Source organism: Brassica oleracea, chromosome C7 (assembly GCF_000695525.1).
Source record: "Brassica oleracea var. oleracea cultivar TO1000 chromosome C7, BOL, whole genome shotgun sequence".
Lineage (NCBI taxonomy): Eukaryota > Viridiplantae > Streptophyta > Magnoliopsida > Brassicales > Brassicaceae > Brassica > Brassica oleracea.
In genome coordinates, this window is record NC_027754.1 from 34328486 (window position 1) to 34346160 (window position 17675).

General features: G+C 36.4%; 3 protein-coding genes across 3 annotated transcripts; 1 reads left to right on the top strand and 2 right to left on the bottom strand.

Moving 5' to 3' along the window:
• The first annotated feature begins 1842 nt into the window (after nt 1–1842).
• Nucleotides 1843–6765, top strand: LOC106306517 (respiratory burst oxidase homolog protein D). The gene is made up of 8 exons (XM_013743164.1): nt 1843–2642; nt 2740–2902; nt 3117–3165; nt 3696–3809; nt 4179–4988; nt 5088–5183; nt 5488–6280; nt 6391–6765. The coding sequence occupies exons 1-8, from the start codon at nt 2009–2011 to the stop codon at nt 6498–6500; spliced, it is 2769 nt and encodes a 922-aa protein (XP_013598618.1). The 5' UTR covers nt 1843–2008; the 3' UTR covers nt 6501–6765.
• A 4938-nt stretch (nt 6766–11703) lies between these two features.
• On the bottom strand, nt 11704–12588 carry LOC106303150 (glutathione S-transferase T3-like). The gene has a single exon (XM_013739492.1). The coding sequence runs from the start codon at nt 12586–12588 to the stop codon at nt 11704–11706; it is 885 nt and encodes a 294-aa protein (XP_013594946.1).
• A 2383-nt stretch (nt 12589–14971) lies between these two features.
• LOC106304525 lies at nt 14972–15963 on the bottom strand. Its single transcript, XM_013740929.1, has one exon. The coding sequence runs from the start codon at nt 15852–15854 to the stop codon at nt 15351–15353; it is 504 nt and encodes a 167-aa protein (XP_013596383.1). The 5' UTR covers nt 15855–15963; the 3' UTR covers nt 14972–15350.
• Between the last annotated feature and the right edge of the window lie 1712 nt (nt 15964–17675).

Here is a 17675-nt window from a genome sequence, read left to right on the forward strand (position 1 = left end):
TGTTGAAAATATATAACGTATATGCGTGGGGAGAAAACAATTTCGAACAAATATTCAATCACACATGTGCAGAAAGTTCCCTGAGTTAATGGAAGGTTTAGCTACGTGTGACTCAGTTAATTAATTAGTGGAGGGTTCACATTTCTGTTTATAAGAGATATAATTAGAGGGTTTGATTTGATCATCACTAATGATGATATACATTAATTAGGCTAATAGGTATTATCTCCAAGTATATGACTGGTAGTTATATCAAAAACCTTGTCATCATACCACAGATTTGATATACATAAAAAGAGCATAGCAAAGGAGATAAGTCAAAGATTCGTCCACTAATACCCACACCGATTTTATATCTCCTCGGCCACCTTTCTTTCTCACCGGTCCTATTTTTTAATATAGGTACGAAACAAAACCTACCATTTATACTATGTGCGCTCAATTATACCATATCTTTTGTCGTCATATCATTTCTCATTGCTCTCTCTCTCTTTCTTTTTTTTTGATTTTCCTAAATTGTGCGAGAGTCTCTAAAACTGACTTTTCTCGTGGCGGCCTCCAAGCTACATGGCTCATGAACAAAAACCTTGCCTGTTCATGCTGGCTGCCAGTACTCTTTTTGCTAATCATTTGCCTCCCAATGTTAAAGCAACACTCTTAGATATTTGTCTTTATTTTAAGAATCTTTATAGTTTTTTTTGTAGATTTACATATCATACAGGAGTTCATTAACTACACATGTAAAATACTTCAATACTAGAGCAAAAAGAAAAGTATATTGATGAAAAAAACAAACTTTTAATATACCTTTTCAACGGTTCTTAAAATGATATTTATGAGGAATCATCAATACCGGATTTAAATACCGGTTATCCGGACAAAGGATATTGTGCCATGACATCTGTATTCTACATTACATGATGTAGCTAGCTTTCCTATTACATGTCGCTCATGAGGTTCACGCGTTTGGCTAAGTAGATGTCAATATGTACTAAGTACGTTATTATCGGGAGTTATGCCTGAATGAACTATCATGTGCGTATCAGCGTATGGTTTGTTAGTTTTTTTGGCCCTTGGTAGACTTCAAAATATGCTTGACACACTGTGCAGGAGAGTGTGTGTCTTTTCATAGTTTACGGATCCAAAATTCACCTGTTGCACCAGGATTGGCAATGATAAATAGATAACGGAATAGATGGGAATTAGTTCTAACATCTATAGTACTGTATATGGCAATTGACTGTTTTAGTATATAAACAAACAAAGAAATCAAAATAGATGCATCTCACATGGAGGTGTACATCAATGATCAGATTAGCCAGGCTATAACACTAGTTAAGGTATGTATTGAAAACAAATTACAATTAGTCAAATGTTGGAGGCAACATATTTATATGGTCCCATCATCATAGCTATTACTTTATTTTATGTAATTGTCAAACAAAGAGGATTATATTACAAGTTTAGACAAACCTAAGTAAATCATCCGCTACTAAAAATTGAAGTCTCTCTTTTCCTCTCCGCAAATTCACACGGGTTTGTTATATATAGATGCATGAATGAACTTGAAGGCAAACCATAAGTGACTCGGTGTTGAAATGTATAATGCGACTCGGTGGAAATAGAAACAGAGAAGAATAGAAATGTAAACAAAATAAAATTAAATTAAAACAACGAAAAAAAGTCAAAATAAATGGTCAGTAAAGGGTTTGACCGGACCGGAGCGGTCCATCCATAGTTTCCCACTACCTTCCTGGATTATGAAATTGCAATTTGCATATTGCATGCCCATTCATGTCATCTGTCCCTCATTTTCTCTATATATATATTTTATGCAAAAATCAATTTATTCCATAGACCAAAAAAATCAAACACCTTTTAGGAGAAGAGATTTCTTTCTCGACCTTATATAGTAACCCCACAATTATTGTTATCTTGGTCGAGGTCTCTTAGGTTTTTCTTAGCCAAAATCAAGTGATTATCTCTTTTTTTCATTCTTTGAAACAAAATGAGACGAGGGAATTCAGGAACCGACCATGAACTTGGGATTCTACGAGGAGCTCACTCAGACACCAACTCCGACAACGAAAGCAACGCCAGCGACCGGTCGGCCTTCAGTGGTCCGCTTGGCCGTCCCAAACGCACGTCCAAGAAAAACGCAAGATTCGCTGCGGATCTTCCCACGAGAAGCACCAGCCTCAGCGACGGTGGTGTTGGCCGTGGTGGTGAAGACGATGAGTACGTGGAGATCACGCTAGACATTAGGGACGATTCGGTGGCCGTCCACAGCGTCCAGCAAGCAAGTCCCGGAGGAGGAACTCATGAGGATCCAGAGCTGACACTCCTCACGAAGAAGACGCTTGAAAGCAACCTCAACAACTCCGCCTCACTTTCCTTCTTCCGTAGCACCTCCTCGCGCATCAAGAACGCCTCACGCGAGCTCCGCCGCGTGTTCTCAAGACGGTCTACCCCCGCCGTGAGGCGGTTTGACCGCACGAGCTCCGCAGCCGTCCACGCTCTTAAAGGTCTAAAGTTCATCGCCACCAAAACCGCCGCATGGCCAGCCGTAGACCAACGGTTTGATAAACTCTCTCTCGACTCCAATGGTCTCTTACTCTCTTCCAAGTTTTGGGAATGCTTGGGTACGTAATTCATTCTAGTTTAAGCAATTATGTTTATAACTTTATATATACTATATTCCTATTTTTGTTAATTTTCATTATTTTGAACTTTCGGTAGGAATGAACAAGGAATCAAAAGACTTCGCGGACCAGCTCTTTAGGGCACTAGCTCGCCGTAATAACATCTCCGGAGATGCAATCACCAAGGAACAGCTCAGAGTCTTCTGGGAACAGATCTCAGATGAAAGCTTTGATGCCAAACTCCAAGTCTTCTTTGACATGTAAGCTTTCTCTTATCATTTTACCTAACCCATTAATATCTACAGTTAATAGATCATCACTATGGTCATTTAATTATTGGTATTTTCAAAGCTAAACGGTCATCAGGAGCTAAAGACCGATATTATAATTTAATATATTTTTTAAAATAATTTTAATAATTTTATGAAGTTTAGTGCATTCGTTACTAAGTAAATGATGTCATTATGTGGTCAGGGTGGACAAAGACGAAGATGGACGAGTAACAGAAGAAGAGGTCGCTGAGGTGAACACCACAAACACCATTCAATCTTTTCTCATATTTTATTTTTATATTATACTCCCTTTCAAAATAATATATATTTTATAATTTTATGTTTATTAATAAAATATAATAAAACTTAATTATTAATGCATAGTTTTTTGTAATTTTATATTTCATCTATTTCTAAACCAATAACACTTCAAGAAATGCAATTAATGTTATTGAAATTTATAATTATTTATTATTAATTGACGAAAATGCATTAAAAATATAAAAAAATACATTTTTTGAAACAAATTTATTTTTTAAAATATGTAACTTTTTTAAATGCCGGGAATAAGTAATTGTGTGACCAAAACAAAATACATATTCTTTAGTTGATTATCTTGACAAATTTGTCCACGCGCAAATCCCACTGACTTTATCTGCTGACGTTTAATGTTTCTTAACTGCATGTGAACACGACAATAATAGATATAGATTAGAGTAATGTTTCTTACTTTTGTTAAGGTTATTAATCCTAAGACATACTTTTTGGTAATTAATTGCAGATTATTAGTCTTAGTGCTTCAGCCAACAAGCTCTCGAATATTCAAAAGCAGGCCAAAGAATATGCAGCGCTGATAATGGAAGAGCTGGACCCGGACAATGCTGGGTACATTATGGTACGTATGGTCCACCTTACCACTCAGTCTCTAATGCTATATATCGATAAATTCACCACGCTTGATATTTTACTAGAGACAACCTGAGAAAAACAAGTTTCTAAAAATCCAAAATGGTCAATGTTGTTGGCGTCTACGTAATCAGTGGCGTCTATACGTGATATACTTTACATAAACACTAGAAACTGGAATATATGAAAAATATAAAATAATAATCGAAGAACTAGTCAATTCTAGATCTTAGTGGGGCAACTAAATGTCGGAGTGTTGTTTAAATATTGGAAAAACCTGTGAAAAATGTTGAAAGATTGTTTTGTAACGCTGTGTATTGTAATATCATAGTTAAATAATTGAAATGTGGTGTCACAGATTGAAAACTTGGAAATGCTGCTGTTACAAGCACCAAACCAGTCGGTAAGGATGGGAGACAGTAGGATACTAAGCCAAATGATAAGCCAGAAGCTGAAACCAGCTAAAGAGACCAACCCTCTGGTGAGATGGTCGGAGAAAATCAAATATTTCGTACTTGACAACTGGCAGAGACTATGGATCATGATGCTATGGCTTGGCATCTGTTGCGGCCTATTCGCTTACAAATTTATTCAGTACCGGAACAAAGCGGCCTATGACGTGATGGGTTATTGCGTTTGCGTCGCCAAAGGAGGCGCAGAGACTCTCAAGTTCAACATGGCTCTCATATTGCTGCCTGTTTGTCGCAACACCATCACTTGGCTAAGGAACAAGACTAAGCTAGGTGTTGTCGTACCGTTCGATGACAATCTCAACTTCCATAAGGTTATAGCAAGCGGGATTGTGGTCGGGGGTTTGCTCCATGTAGTTGCGCATTTAGCTTGTGATTTCCCGCGTATAATTGCCGCGGATGAGGATACCTATGAGCCAATGATTCCTTACTTTGGGGAGCAACCGGAGAGCTATTGGTGGTTTGTGAAGGGAGTGGAAGGTGTGACTGGTATTATAATGGTTGTGCTAATGGCTATAGCTTTTACACTCGCTACGCCTTGGTTCCGTCGTAACAAGCTAAACTTGCCTAATTTCCTCAAGAAGCTAACCGGTTTCAATGCCTTTTGGTACTCTCACCATTTGTTCATCATTGTTTATGCTCTTCTCATTGTCCATGGTATCAAGCTCTACCTCACAAAGATTTGGTATCAGAAAACGGTATGCTCTTCAAACCATGATTCATCTGTTTTATTCTCTACAGTTATCTCTCTTTTCTGGTTAGTTAATGAATACTTCTTGTTTGTGTGATTACTTTAGACATGGATGTATTTGGCTGTACCAATGCTTCTGTATGCGTCAGAGAGGCTGCTCCGTGCTTTAAGATCAAGCATCAAACCGGTTAAGATTCTCAAGGTAATTAAGATATATATATATATATATATATATATATATCTAGGCTTTGACCACAAATGAAACATTGATTTTAAACCCTAAATTTTATATGATAATTTACGTAAATATAGACTCTCAAAATTGTTTAATTTTTTTATTAAGGTTGTTACTAAATTGCTTATATCCATGACTTATCCTGGTTTCGAAAAATAAAACTAAATATGTTTCATCTAATATTTAGGGGCTGAACCTAAGTTCTGTCCATACTTTAATATGTTAAATTATTTTATAGTTTTTATAAAGATGTGTATGTATGTATCAATAGGTGGCTGTTTATCCGGGTAACGTATTGTCTCTACACGTGACGAAGCCACAAGGATTCAAATACAAAAGTGGACAGTACATGTTCGTGAACTGTAGAGCCGTCTCTCCCTTCGAGTGGCATCCTTTCTCCATCACATCAGCTCCAGGAGACGACTACCTAAGCGTACACATCCGGACGCTTGGTGACTGGACTCGTAAGCTCAGGACCGTCTTCTCTGAAGTATGCAAACCTCCTACCGCTGGTAAAAGCGGTCTGCTCAGAGCAGATGGAGGAGACTCCGTTGCGTTCCCAACGGTTCTTATCGACGGTCCCTACGGTGCACCCGCACAAGACTACAAGAAGTACGACGTGGTACTTCTAGTAGGTCTTGGCATTGGAGCCACGCCTATGATCAGTATCCTCAAGGACATCATCAACAACATGAAAACTGATGCCCACGACAGAGACATCGAAAACAACAATAGTAATGGGAATAGTAAAGGGTTTAGGACGAGGAAAGCTTATTTCTATTGGGTGACTAGAGAGCAAGGATCGTTCGAGTGGTTTAAGGGCATAATGGACGAGGTTGCGGAGCTGGACGAGGAAGGAATCATCGAGCTTCATAATTATTGCACGAGCGTGTACGAGGATGGTGATGCTAGGGTTGCTCTTATTGCCATGCTTCAGTCGTTGCAACACGCTAAGAACGGTGTTGATGTTGTATCTGGGACACGTGTCAAGTCCCACTTCGCTAAACCTAACTGGAGACAAGTCTACAAGAGGATCGCTGTTCAGCATCCCGGCAAACGAATCGGTTAGTAACTAATCTTGACCGCTTTAACTAATCTTGTTACTATGTGTGATATATATGTTAATTACTAGTGTATTTAAAATAATTAAATACTAATATGAATTTGATTGCAGGAGTTTTCTATTGTGGGGCACCAGCACCGACTAAGGAACTAAAAAATCTGGCTTTGGATTTCTCTCGAAAGACAACTACCAAGTTTGACTTCCACAAAGAGAACTTCTAATCTCAATTATATAAGTTGGGGGTCAATTAAGTAGAAAAATAAGATAAGAAACTGCAGATAGAGATTAAATTCTTAAATTCTTTTCCTTTTATAAAAACATCATATGCGCTGTATTCCTTCGTTTCTTTTTTTGTTTCCTGCTTATTTTTGTCTCTTTTTATGGAACTTAGTTTATTGTCAAATTAAGATAATAGAAGCATATATAGTTGCAGATTTAGTATTGTAAACCTGTAATTATGGAGTTACTTCAACATTGTTTTCTACTCATAATCATATCTTTAACCAGTAAAAGATAATTTTGGTTTTGATTTTTAATACTCATTACTAGGCCTGGGACGGATCAGGTATCCGGACAATTTTAAGATATCCGGATCCTTATTCGGATCTGGGGTTCGCGGATATCCAAGTGTCGGATATCTTTTTAAAAATTATAATATCCGGCGGATATCCAGATCCGGATTTGGATCCTTAAAATAAATAAAAAATAATATTAATATATATAAAATATTAACAATAATTAAAAAATAAAAATATAAATAATGTTTTTAATTATTTCTATGTATAATATTACAAAATTTGCATAAAATTTATATATACTATTACAAAAGTGAAAATATATTAAATAAAATTAGTTTTTATATATAGATATTACTATTTTTGAAATAGTTATTAATAAAATTTACGGATCCGGATATCCAGACTAAAAAATCAAGATATCCGGATCCGGATTCGGCTTTGACGGATCCAACATTTTACTATCCGGATCCGGATTCGGCCTCTCCGAATATCCGGATTTTCGGATCGGATCCGGATCGGATCACGGATCGAATCCGGATCTCGGATAAAAGTTCCAGGCCTACTCATTACTCCTCTCGACACACTTACTGGAAATTACAGCACGACAGTCTGGATTATTTACCCGTTTTTTCATGCATTTTGCGTCAGGTCCTCTTCTTTATTTTGCAAAAATATTTTTCATAAACATTATATTTAAAATATAAAGCTATATTTATGTTTATAAAAATATAACGTATTATTTTAAAGGAAAAATTATTTTTTTAGAGTAAAAAAATGATAACTATGTCATTTTAGACTAATATCTATTTTATGTCATTTTTGCCTGTAATACCCTTTAATATTTTTGAAAATAAATTTAATAAATAGTTTTACAGAAAAAAAATGAAAAAATAGTTTCTATTGATAAAATACCTATATGAACTTAGTGGTATTTTTTTAGTTCTAAAAATGTTTAAATCATAATTTTCAGATTTTGTTCTAAATAAAGTAGAAATGGCATTCTACGAATTAGAAAATGAAACCCACTTTTTTCACTGAATCTACAATGTTTAGAATACATGATCTACGTAAATAAAAGTTTTCTAAAAATATTTAGAATACACATTCCACACTTAACCTACCGATCTAAAATCTGTAAAAATCAAAATCTACACATTAATATAAATCTAAAACACGTAGAAACCGACTTCTACAGATTTACTGTAAATTTAAAATATGTAGAAATCAAAATCTACACATTACTCTAATTCTAAAAACCTGTAGAAACCGATTTCTACAGATTAGCTGTATTATACGGATAAGAAATCAGTTCCTAAATATATGGAAACAAAATATTTGGGAATATTCAGTTTCATATTTTGAAAAAATTGATTTAAAAAAACAAAAAAAACAAAAAAAAACGTGGTAACCTTCTTCTTACGCCGTCTTATATATTCCATTGATTGTTCACAAAAAATTCACAAAAATTTCACATTATTTCTATCAAATCAGTGTGAAATTGAGTAAGTTAGGGTTTATGAACTTGAGACTTTGATTTTCACCCCATTTGTTTTCGAAGGAGATGAAAAATTATGAGTTTCATCCCAAATAAATCGAGTTTAAAAAGTTGAAATCGTGTTTGGTCGGTTCAAATCAAATGGGAATCAAACCGGATATAACCAAAAAAAAATAAGGAAATCGATTTGGAATACTAACCTGGGCACATGATCGATCGGTCTATATGAAATCGACCTTTTCCGATCGAGTGAAATGGACCAGGTCGATCAGTATATGCTCCGTATTTTTTTGTTCTGCATAATGATCATGATCGATCGATCCGTTCGACCTTGTAATTTCGGATCGATCGATTCCGTTTGATCGAACCCATCATTTATTATATTTAAAAATTACAATTTTAAAGGCATTATTGCCATTTTAAAAATAATTAGCCTAGCGAAACATAAAGTATATAAGATTAGTCTAAAGTGACATAGTTATATTTTTTGCTCTAAAAAAACCATTTTTCCTATTTTAAATTAATAATCTGACCGTGGTGGAAGGCAAAGAAAACAAAAGAGTGGTGGTTGTTACTAGTTCTAGACTTCTAGAAGGTGAATGCCACTTGTTTTGTCTTGAGTAGTAGCGTGTCAACGAGCACTACCCACGCCTCCCCACGGGTTAGACAATTCTTGTTTCGACGCCGTTTACTGGGGCCACACCCACCAAAACCCGCGTTCGATTTCTTGCCTGTCGGAATGATACAGGGATATTGTTTAATAACAAACTTTTTTCAATTTCTTTCTGTGTAATAGAAGTGTACCTACATTTTCAATTTGTCATATTGGTATAGCTTTGCTTTCCCATCACAATCACTTCATACTACAACAAACTTCAAGCATTTATCAACTATATCATTTAAGAATACAATCACTTCATAGTACAATAAACTTTAAATACTATTTATCAACCATATCATTTAAGAATACGTATCCTCACGGACCTCTCATGTTAGTTGATAATCTCGAAATCTACCAACTCCAACGTCTTGTGATTCGGCACATGTTCTTAAATCCACATAGACGATTAGAACATCATTATCCTAACTACTCATAATGTGTTGCTTAATTATATTATAATATTATTTAAAATGTTAATTTTGATAAGAGACTTAGCTAAGCAACTTGATACTTTTTTCTCTTCTATTGCAAGTCTCTTATTTTTGGGTTCTTAAATAAATTTTAAATTTGTTTAAAATTAAAATTTATTTATTACATAAAACATAATAAAAGATAACATTTCAAAGATAAATTTTTAAATAAAAACATGACAACAAAGATTAGTAAAAAACACGAGAATTATTACAAATCAGCATCTGAGCTCAGTTGTTGTCTTCATCACGTCCAAATTTATGCTATATATGTTCAACCAAATCATCTTTCAGTTATTGATGCATTTGTCTATCACAAATTTTTGTTCGAACACCCATCATATTGGCGATATTTGTAGGCATGTCTGTAGAATACTTGAGATCCACATGTGAACTTCCGTTGTCTTCTGCTTGTTAGAACTCTGAAACATCAAATTGAGTGTATCTATCTCGTTCGTCTTTTACTATCATATTATGGAGTATGATACATCCTCTCATAATCTTTCCAATTTTGACTTTATCCCAAAACAGCGCTGGATTTTTAACAATGACAAATCGAGCTTGCAAGACTCCAAAAGCACGCTCGACATCTTTTCGGACAGCTTCTTGACGTTGGGAAAATAAAACTGCTTTCGGCCCTTGTGGTATTAGAATAGATTGGATAAAAGTAGCCGATTTAGGATAAATACTATCGGTGAGATAATACGCCATATGATACTCTCTTCCATTGACATAGAAACTGACTTGAGGAGCTTGACCTTTTATTATGTCATCAAAAACAGGAGAGCGATCAAGAACGTTGATATCATTTAAGGTATCTGGAGGGTCAAAAAATGCATGCCATATCCAAAGATCATACGAGGCTACCGCCTCTAAAACGATTGTTGGTTTACCCGAACCACGAGAATATTGCCATTTCCAAGCGGTGGGACAATTCTTCCACTCCTAATGCATACAATCGATGTTTCCTATCATCCCGGGAAATCCACGATGCTCTCCAATATCAAGTAGGCGTTGAAGGTCAGCCGGTGTTGGTCTTCTTAGGTACTCATCGCCGAATAAATATATTATTCCTTCCACGAAATTTTGTACACATAACTGAGTACTTGTTTCACCGAGCCGGAGGTATTCGTCGACCGCATCTGCCGCATAACCATATGCCAAGACACGAATGGCTGCAGTACACTTTTGTAGAGGAGAGAGACTATTCCTTCCGAGACCATCTTTCTTTTCCCGAAAGTATTCATCTTCGTTGGAGAGTCGATCAACAATGTGCATAAACAACGGCTTGTTCATTCTAAAACGTCGTCAGAAAAAATTTTCAGGATACGTTGGAGTATCACTGAAATAATCATTCCATAAACGAATATGTCCTTCTTCACGATTTCTTTCAATATAAGCTCGTTTTTTTTCTTTGTTTCCTTGCTTCTTCTTGATGACCAATGGTCAAATTCTCGAAGGTTTGATCAAAATATTGTTCAAAATATTGATCAAATGTATCAAGTGATTCTTCAAAAGGGTTTTGAGAAGAGGAAGCCATATTTGTGATAGAAGAGATAAATTTTTTTTTGATCAAAGATGATATTGGGATCGAGGTTTGGTAAGAAGAGGGAGGTTGAGTTTGTGATTTGGGTTCGGTGATGGTTTGGTAAGAAGATGGAGAATGATATTGTGATTTGTCTTTGTTTTTGGTTTGGTAAGAAGATGGAGAATGAATTGGTGATTTGGCTTTGCTTCTGGTTACGTTGGAAGAGGGATAATGCGTTTGTGATTGGTTTGTAGAGAAAGAACAATTTATAGAAGCAAGAGATAGAGGGTAGCAAATTTTATAATTCTTGAAACATATAAATGCATTGTCCGTGACATAAACATACAAAAACAACAAGACAAAAGAGTACAAAGACAATCCGTGACATAAACATACAAACTGTCTTATAAAAAATTACAAGACAGTCCTTACAAAAGAGTACAAGACAGTCCAATACAGAGTCTGTGACATGAGAAACCTACCGACTCCAACGCTCCACTCATTACCGTGACCTGAAACAGAAAAGAAGTTCCATTCAATAACCAAAGTAGCAACAACCTTTAGTAAAGCACACAAGCACAAGCAACAACAAAAGCAACAACAAGACTGTCAAGTAGACATGAACAACGAGATTTAAAACAGACTGTCCAGTTCAAGTAGAAGCAACAACAAAAGCAACACAAGCACAAGCAACAATGAGATTTAAAACATAACAAGAACAATGAGATTTAAACCATAGACTTTAGCTTAACCTAATTAGACATCAGCTCAAGAATGAACTTCTTCTTCAGAGCTGCTTCTTCATCATCTAGAGGTTCTTCCTTTGCAATGAGACTGTCAAGTAGCTTCATCTTCCCAAGCCTTTCCTTGACAACCAAATCCTCCTGCTTGATGGTACACATAGTCTGAAATTCAGACTTCTCCACCATTGGCTTCTTCTTCCCACGGGCTTTTGCTGCTTTTACTCCCGGGGGGCGGTTTGTGCCGTCATCAACTTCAGCATCGTTATCTTTCACAGACTCGCTTGCTAAATGGGAACCATCATCAAACTTCCTCCTTTTGTTGCTGCTTTCTTTGCCACACCATTTCTGGTCATGGTGAAGCTCTCTCCACGTATGTTCAAGCGTGAACTTATTTTTGTAGTTGTTGTTGAAGATGGCGTGAGCATTATTGAGAACATCAACCTCATTTTGGCCGCTTGTCTTCTCTCTTGTTGCAGCTTCATACGATCCACTAAACTTGGAAACAAGATCATTGATCTTGTGCCAACGATGCTTGCAGTGGGTTGCTTCTCTCTCTTCACCGCGTGCAACCTTCGAACTGGCTGCATTGTATGCTGTGATTCTACTCCAGAATGCACAAGAACGTTGCTCATTGCCTACTAGAGGATCTTTGCTCGTGTTTAACCAGGCGGAGATGAGCACAAGATCATCAGCTGGCGACCACGTCCTTCTTTCTCTACGCTCTGAAGGCTTGTCTACACCAAGGTTGGAAGCTTCAGTACTTTGACTGCCGAAGACAGGAACATGTGACGAATTTGGATCGACATTGTCTTCTACTAAACGAAAGACAGTGTCTTGTTGGCTATTAAGAAGCTCAACGAAGTTTGCCGTGTGCGCATATGGAGTAGAATCCATATCCGCAAAGAATAGTAAAAGAAAAACAACAATGTCTTTACTGGAAGGAAGAGAAAAAGGAAGATGATAAGAAAGAGAACAATGTGCCAACGTTGGATGGAAGAGAAAAAGGAAGTTTACGAGATGATAAGAAAGAGAAGTATGAATTTGTGTTTATAGATGGCAATGACATTCATCACAACCAACCAACCAAAACGAATAGACATTTATCCAATATATTCATCACACAAAACCTATCTAATTCATTCCAGCCAAGTTCACAATCAAACAGTACACAAAGAAACATTAAGAAACAAAGAGACATTTCTGAACAATATATTTACCGAGACAAGAAAGATTCAGACACAAGAGGATTCGACCAAAAACACTTCATATTTATCAAACTCATTCAACACACTTCCAATCAATTATATTTATCACAGAAGCTAATTCAATTTAATTCAGTTCCAATCAATTCAATTCAGTCCCAACCATAATCTTACACTAAACCATCAGTTCCAATCAATTCATCACAAAAGCTAATTCAATTCAATTCAGTTCATTACATTTTCTAGCAGATGGAAGAGTAACACTAACCTGTTTTGATATTGTAGTCCGTTGTTCGATGAAGCTTCCTCAGCTCTCTTTCCACAGATTGTATATCTAACGCCATTTGATCCCAACATCTCAGCCCACAAAGACAGAAACGAAATATATTAATCGACTGAAATAAGCTAAATCAAATTTGATTAACTTGCAACAAACATTACGAGAATGAAACAATATATATTACACCTAAACCCAACATAATCAACATACAGAAACATTATCAACTCGTTGATCTTGAAACAAAAAAATCACAACTGATCAAAGCACAATCTAAGCCATGCATGATGATTGAAGAACATTAAACAGAAGCTTTACCTGAACGAATCGCGGAGAGCAAAGGACAGAGAGCCCCGTCACCGTCGAGGAGAGCCACCGCGAGACAGAATCAAACCTACAAACAAATAAAACATGTGATCAGAGCAAGAAGAAGTCTAATCAAAGACATGCATGATTGAAGAGGACAACCATAGATTTACCTTTCGATTCGACTAGAGCCACAGGGAGAGAGCGGTCCCTCGCCGTCGAGGAGACCCATGGAGAGGGAGAGATTCAGCAATCGAGGACAGCCACCGAGAGAGAGAGAGGTCCGTCGTCGTATCATCGAGGAGCCACCAAGAGAAAGAGAATCATCGTTTCGTCGACGATCCACAGAGAGAGAGGCTTCCGTTTCGTCGACGAGCCACATAGAGGGGGATTCGCGCCGTTTCTTTGAGGAGAACCACCGGGAAGAGAGACAGCGATTCACCTTCTCGGAGCCGAAGAGAGAAATGTCTCGAGAGAAAGAGAAAGAACAGAAGACGAAACGGAGATATACGCCTCTTCTTTCTCCTCCCATTTGATGACACGTGCCAATTAGCAACGTCCCTTGTAAACACTAATTAAGCGACGCTGCTTCTTTTATTTTGGGTTTTCCATTTTTTTTTAAACCCAAAAACTATTAAACGCCTCACTAACTACGCTCGATAATGATTCTCTTAGTGACCTCCACAACAAAAAAAAAAGTCACAAGGAACTACAAATCTGTTCGACTAACAAAAAAAACTTAATCCAACACTAGGCCATATTTTCCACACTTATTTATGTTGGCCCATTAAACTTATGATTAACATTTCATCAAGGCCACGTCCAAAATCTTTATTCCAGAAACGGATCGTTATAAGCACCTCCTAAGCCCAAGGTTCCCTCGTTTCTACCACACATCGGAGAAAAATATCAATTAAGATGCATGACAGTCTGACATATGCGTCATGCATCATTACTTCCTTGGGTTTGAGATTGATATGCTAGGACAAGGAAAGCCGAACAAACAGAGTGGCAGTTCCTAACCATTTGTGTATCATTTCGGTACTCCGATTTGATCTGTAGGGTTTAATTATTGGTTATGCGATGTATACTGATGTGGAGACTGAACTGTTCTGTCTTCGAGATGGCCTGCTTGGACTTGCAGGACGGCATCCGCTACTGTGCTTGAAGATATTCATAAAATGAGAGAGAGGTCTCCAGTTACGTCATGTCTTTCAATTTAAATTCTTGAAATAGTCTTAAACAGATTGCTTGTGTGTGTTGCGTAGGCGTAGGGATTTAGTTTTTTTTTTTCTTCTTTCTTTTGTTGGCTACTCAATTCTAGACTGGCTTGTAATTCCTGATTTTTTTTTGAGTTATGATAACTTGAGTTTCTTAACCAAAACAAAAACCATAAACATGATGTATATATAAACTTCTCCGAAAAACAAGTTAAATTAATAAACATAAATCTGAATTCAAAGTGACTTAGGTAGACCAAGAAAACAAACATACACATCATGATATATAACTGCTGAGTTGAGTAAATGAAATGAAGGACCAATAATATTTAAGTTAAGACCTTGGGTATGTGAAGCCAAATAGGAAAAGAAGAAGAGTATTGTAACACATCAAAGATCTTAGACATATATAATAACCTCGAGGAGAAAACACATTGCAAAACAGATCCTTCTTTCAACCCCAACTTGATAACTAAAAAAACATTAATAGATCATAATATTTGATCCTAGCAAATACGAGGCATGGAGGATTTAGGATCAAGAACGCACAATATGAATCTTTTCTTCATATCTGTGTGGCAACATGCATGTGTATTTATGATCATAATATTTGTGTGGCAACATGCATGTGTATGTATATATATATGATTTTTAAGTGCCTCGGGCTAGCATTTCCTGATACCTCTTGAATGACATGAGTTTTTGAAGCTTCATCTGCTTATGAAACCTTGAAATGAAGAGATCTGCGACATGGTCGATCTCATCTTCTAGCTTGAAACTTCCTCCTTCTTCCTCCTTCGAGCTCCTCACCATATCTATCACTGAACTTCCTTGACATTCCTCCAACTCCTCAAAATCCTCTTCTCCTTCGAACAACTTGTGCGTCATATCAGGATACTCGTCGTTTTCCTCCTGTACGTCGTAACTCTCATGGTTAGCCACTGTGGATACCCCATTATTGTAGAGGATTATAGCCTTGCTCTCGTCTTGGTCGTGGTCGTTGTCTTGGTCTTGATCTGCATGACCTAGGAGGTTGTGGATCTTGTTGGAAATTGAGCGGAACCCTAGCTTCTTGTCTTTCACGAGGGACAACATGAGGAGTCTTGTTTTGAAGGCACTCGTGATCTGTTTCATAAATGCCTTAACTTTCTTCATTTTTTCTTTGTAATAGCTATAAGCTTTAACAAATATAATGGTGTTTCGTCTACGGTGAATAGTAATACATAAGATGATGTTGCTTACTTAGAATGGAAAGGAACATTGGTGGTGAGAGCCTTGAAGGGTTTATATAGGAGTGAACTCAAAGAGTTACGGTCAAGGTCACGAGTGGCATAATGAGTCTTGTCGTATTGTTTAATTAACGACTATATAGTTTACTTAATGGAGGAGTAATCTCCCCACAGTTCAACACGTGGTGATAAACCATTTGATGTAGTGGATCACTTGCTTTTTTCTGTGTGACCTTTATGGCTTTATGTCACGTTCCTTCACCCAATTGCATCGTGCCTACAATTGAAGAACGTATGCATTTGAAATGTCTTTTATCTGTTAAAAAGAATCTCGAGATATTAATTTCATGCTAACCTGGCTTTATAAATGTAAACAAACGGGTTACTTTGGCGATGAGTCGGGAAGGTTCTTTCTTATGAAGTATCAGACCCACTTTTAAAATTTAAAATGAATATGTTTGTTATCTTTCTATTAGAATTCATGTTCTTTACGTCATAATATGGTATATATCATATATGAAGCTAGTTAAAAAAATGGGCATAAAGCGGGCTCCAACTAATCGTCTAGTTAACTAGGAGAGACTTTCATATGTGAAATATATTATGCTGATATTTTGAAGTGTTAATAAGGTAAATAAACTTCTTAGAGGTTTCGTAAAAATATCTTATTTAAAAGCTAGTTCTTAGTTTTTTAAATTAATAGTTAATAAACGGTTTCTTATATTCCGATAAGAATTTCACCATAAGAATCTCCCATTAATCATGCTCTAATATGCCACTGCTTAAAACACACGAATATTTGTTTTTAACGTCTACTTCATTCATTGGTTTTCATAATGCATCAATAATAAAGAATAAATTCATATATATATAAATAATGAAGTTAAACATTTAAAATGTTGCTAATAAGTGCCAAATTAGGCTATTTACTTACTGCGTTTAGTAGCAAAATTGATATTAAATCAAATCCACAAGGAGTCTAAAACCATTATCCACTTGTCAATTTAAAGATTTGATCATTGTTAACGACTTTGTTTATTAAATGTGATTACCTTTACCTACGACAGCAACTTGACAACTAAACTAGCAAAAAAGTGTCATTTGTTAACCCCCCCCCCAAAAAAGAAGTTTCATCCAATCTGTGAAAAGAAATATCAGAATATGAAAGATGCTTCGTTAAAGTTACAGACCGCTTAAGAGATCCAGCGGCGACGTAAATTCATTGTACTTCACTACTTCTTCTTTTAAAACCGCTTTCACAATTACTTTTTCTATTTTCTTTCTTTCTATGTTTTTCACTACAACAAAACATAATCTTAACGAGGGCGGTTTTCCTCGTGAGTTCGTCGTAAAAGAGGCTTTGCGACGAATTAGCGAGGAACCACGTTTGCTCGTTACTCATCTGTCGTAACACATATTTCCTCGCTAATTCGTCGTAACTTAGCGAGGAATATATTTCGTCGTAAAGACGAAGTAGATCATTTCGTCGTAAAGACCACGTCAACATTCCACATAAGGAGGTCGCTATATTTCCTCGTAAATACCTCGAAACGAGTTCCTCGTAAACTACACGTAAATACCTTGAAAGTGTTTCCTCGCAAAATACACATAACAACCACGAAAGGATTTCCTCGTAAAATACTCGTTTATCATTCTTCGTTATTTCCTCGTAAATGTTTTCTCGTAAAATACTAGTTAATTATTTCTCGTCATTTTCTCGTAAGGTTTCCACGTAAATAGGTCGTAC

Excerpts from the sequence above, each read along its gene's own strand:
- LOC106306517 (XM_013743164.1), top strand. The coding sequence starts at position 2,009 with ATGAGACGAGGGAATTCAGGAACCGACCATGAACTTGGGATTCTACGA. Across the intron at positions 3,166-3,695 it reads CAGAAGAAGAGGTCGCTGAG|ATTATTAGTCTTAGTGCTTC; the intron begins GTGAACACCACA and ends AATTAATTGCAG. Across the intron at positions 5,184-5,487 it reads AACCGGTTAAGATTCTCAAG|GTGGCTGTTTATCCGGGTAA; the intron begins GTAATTAAGATA and ends ATGTATCAATAG.
- LOC106304525 (XM_013740929.1), bottom strand. The coding sequence starts at position 15,854 with ATGAAGAAAGTTAAGGCATTTATGAAACAGATCACGAGTGCCTTCAAA.
- LOC106303150 (XM_013739492.1), bottom strand. The coding sequence starts at position 12,588 with ATGGATTCTACTCCATATGCGCACACGGCAAACTTCGTTGAGCTTCTT.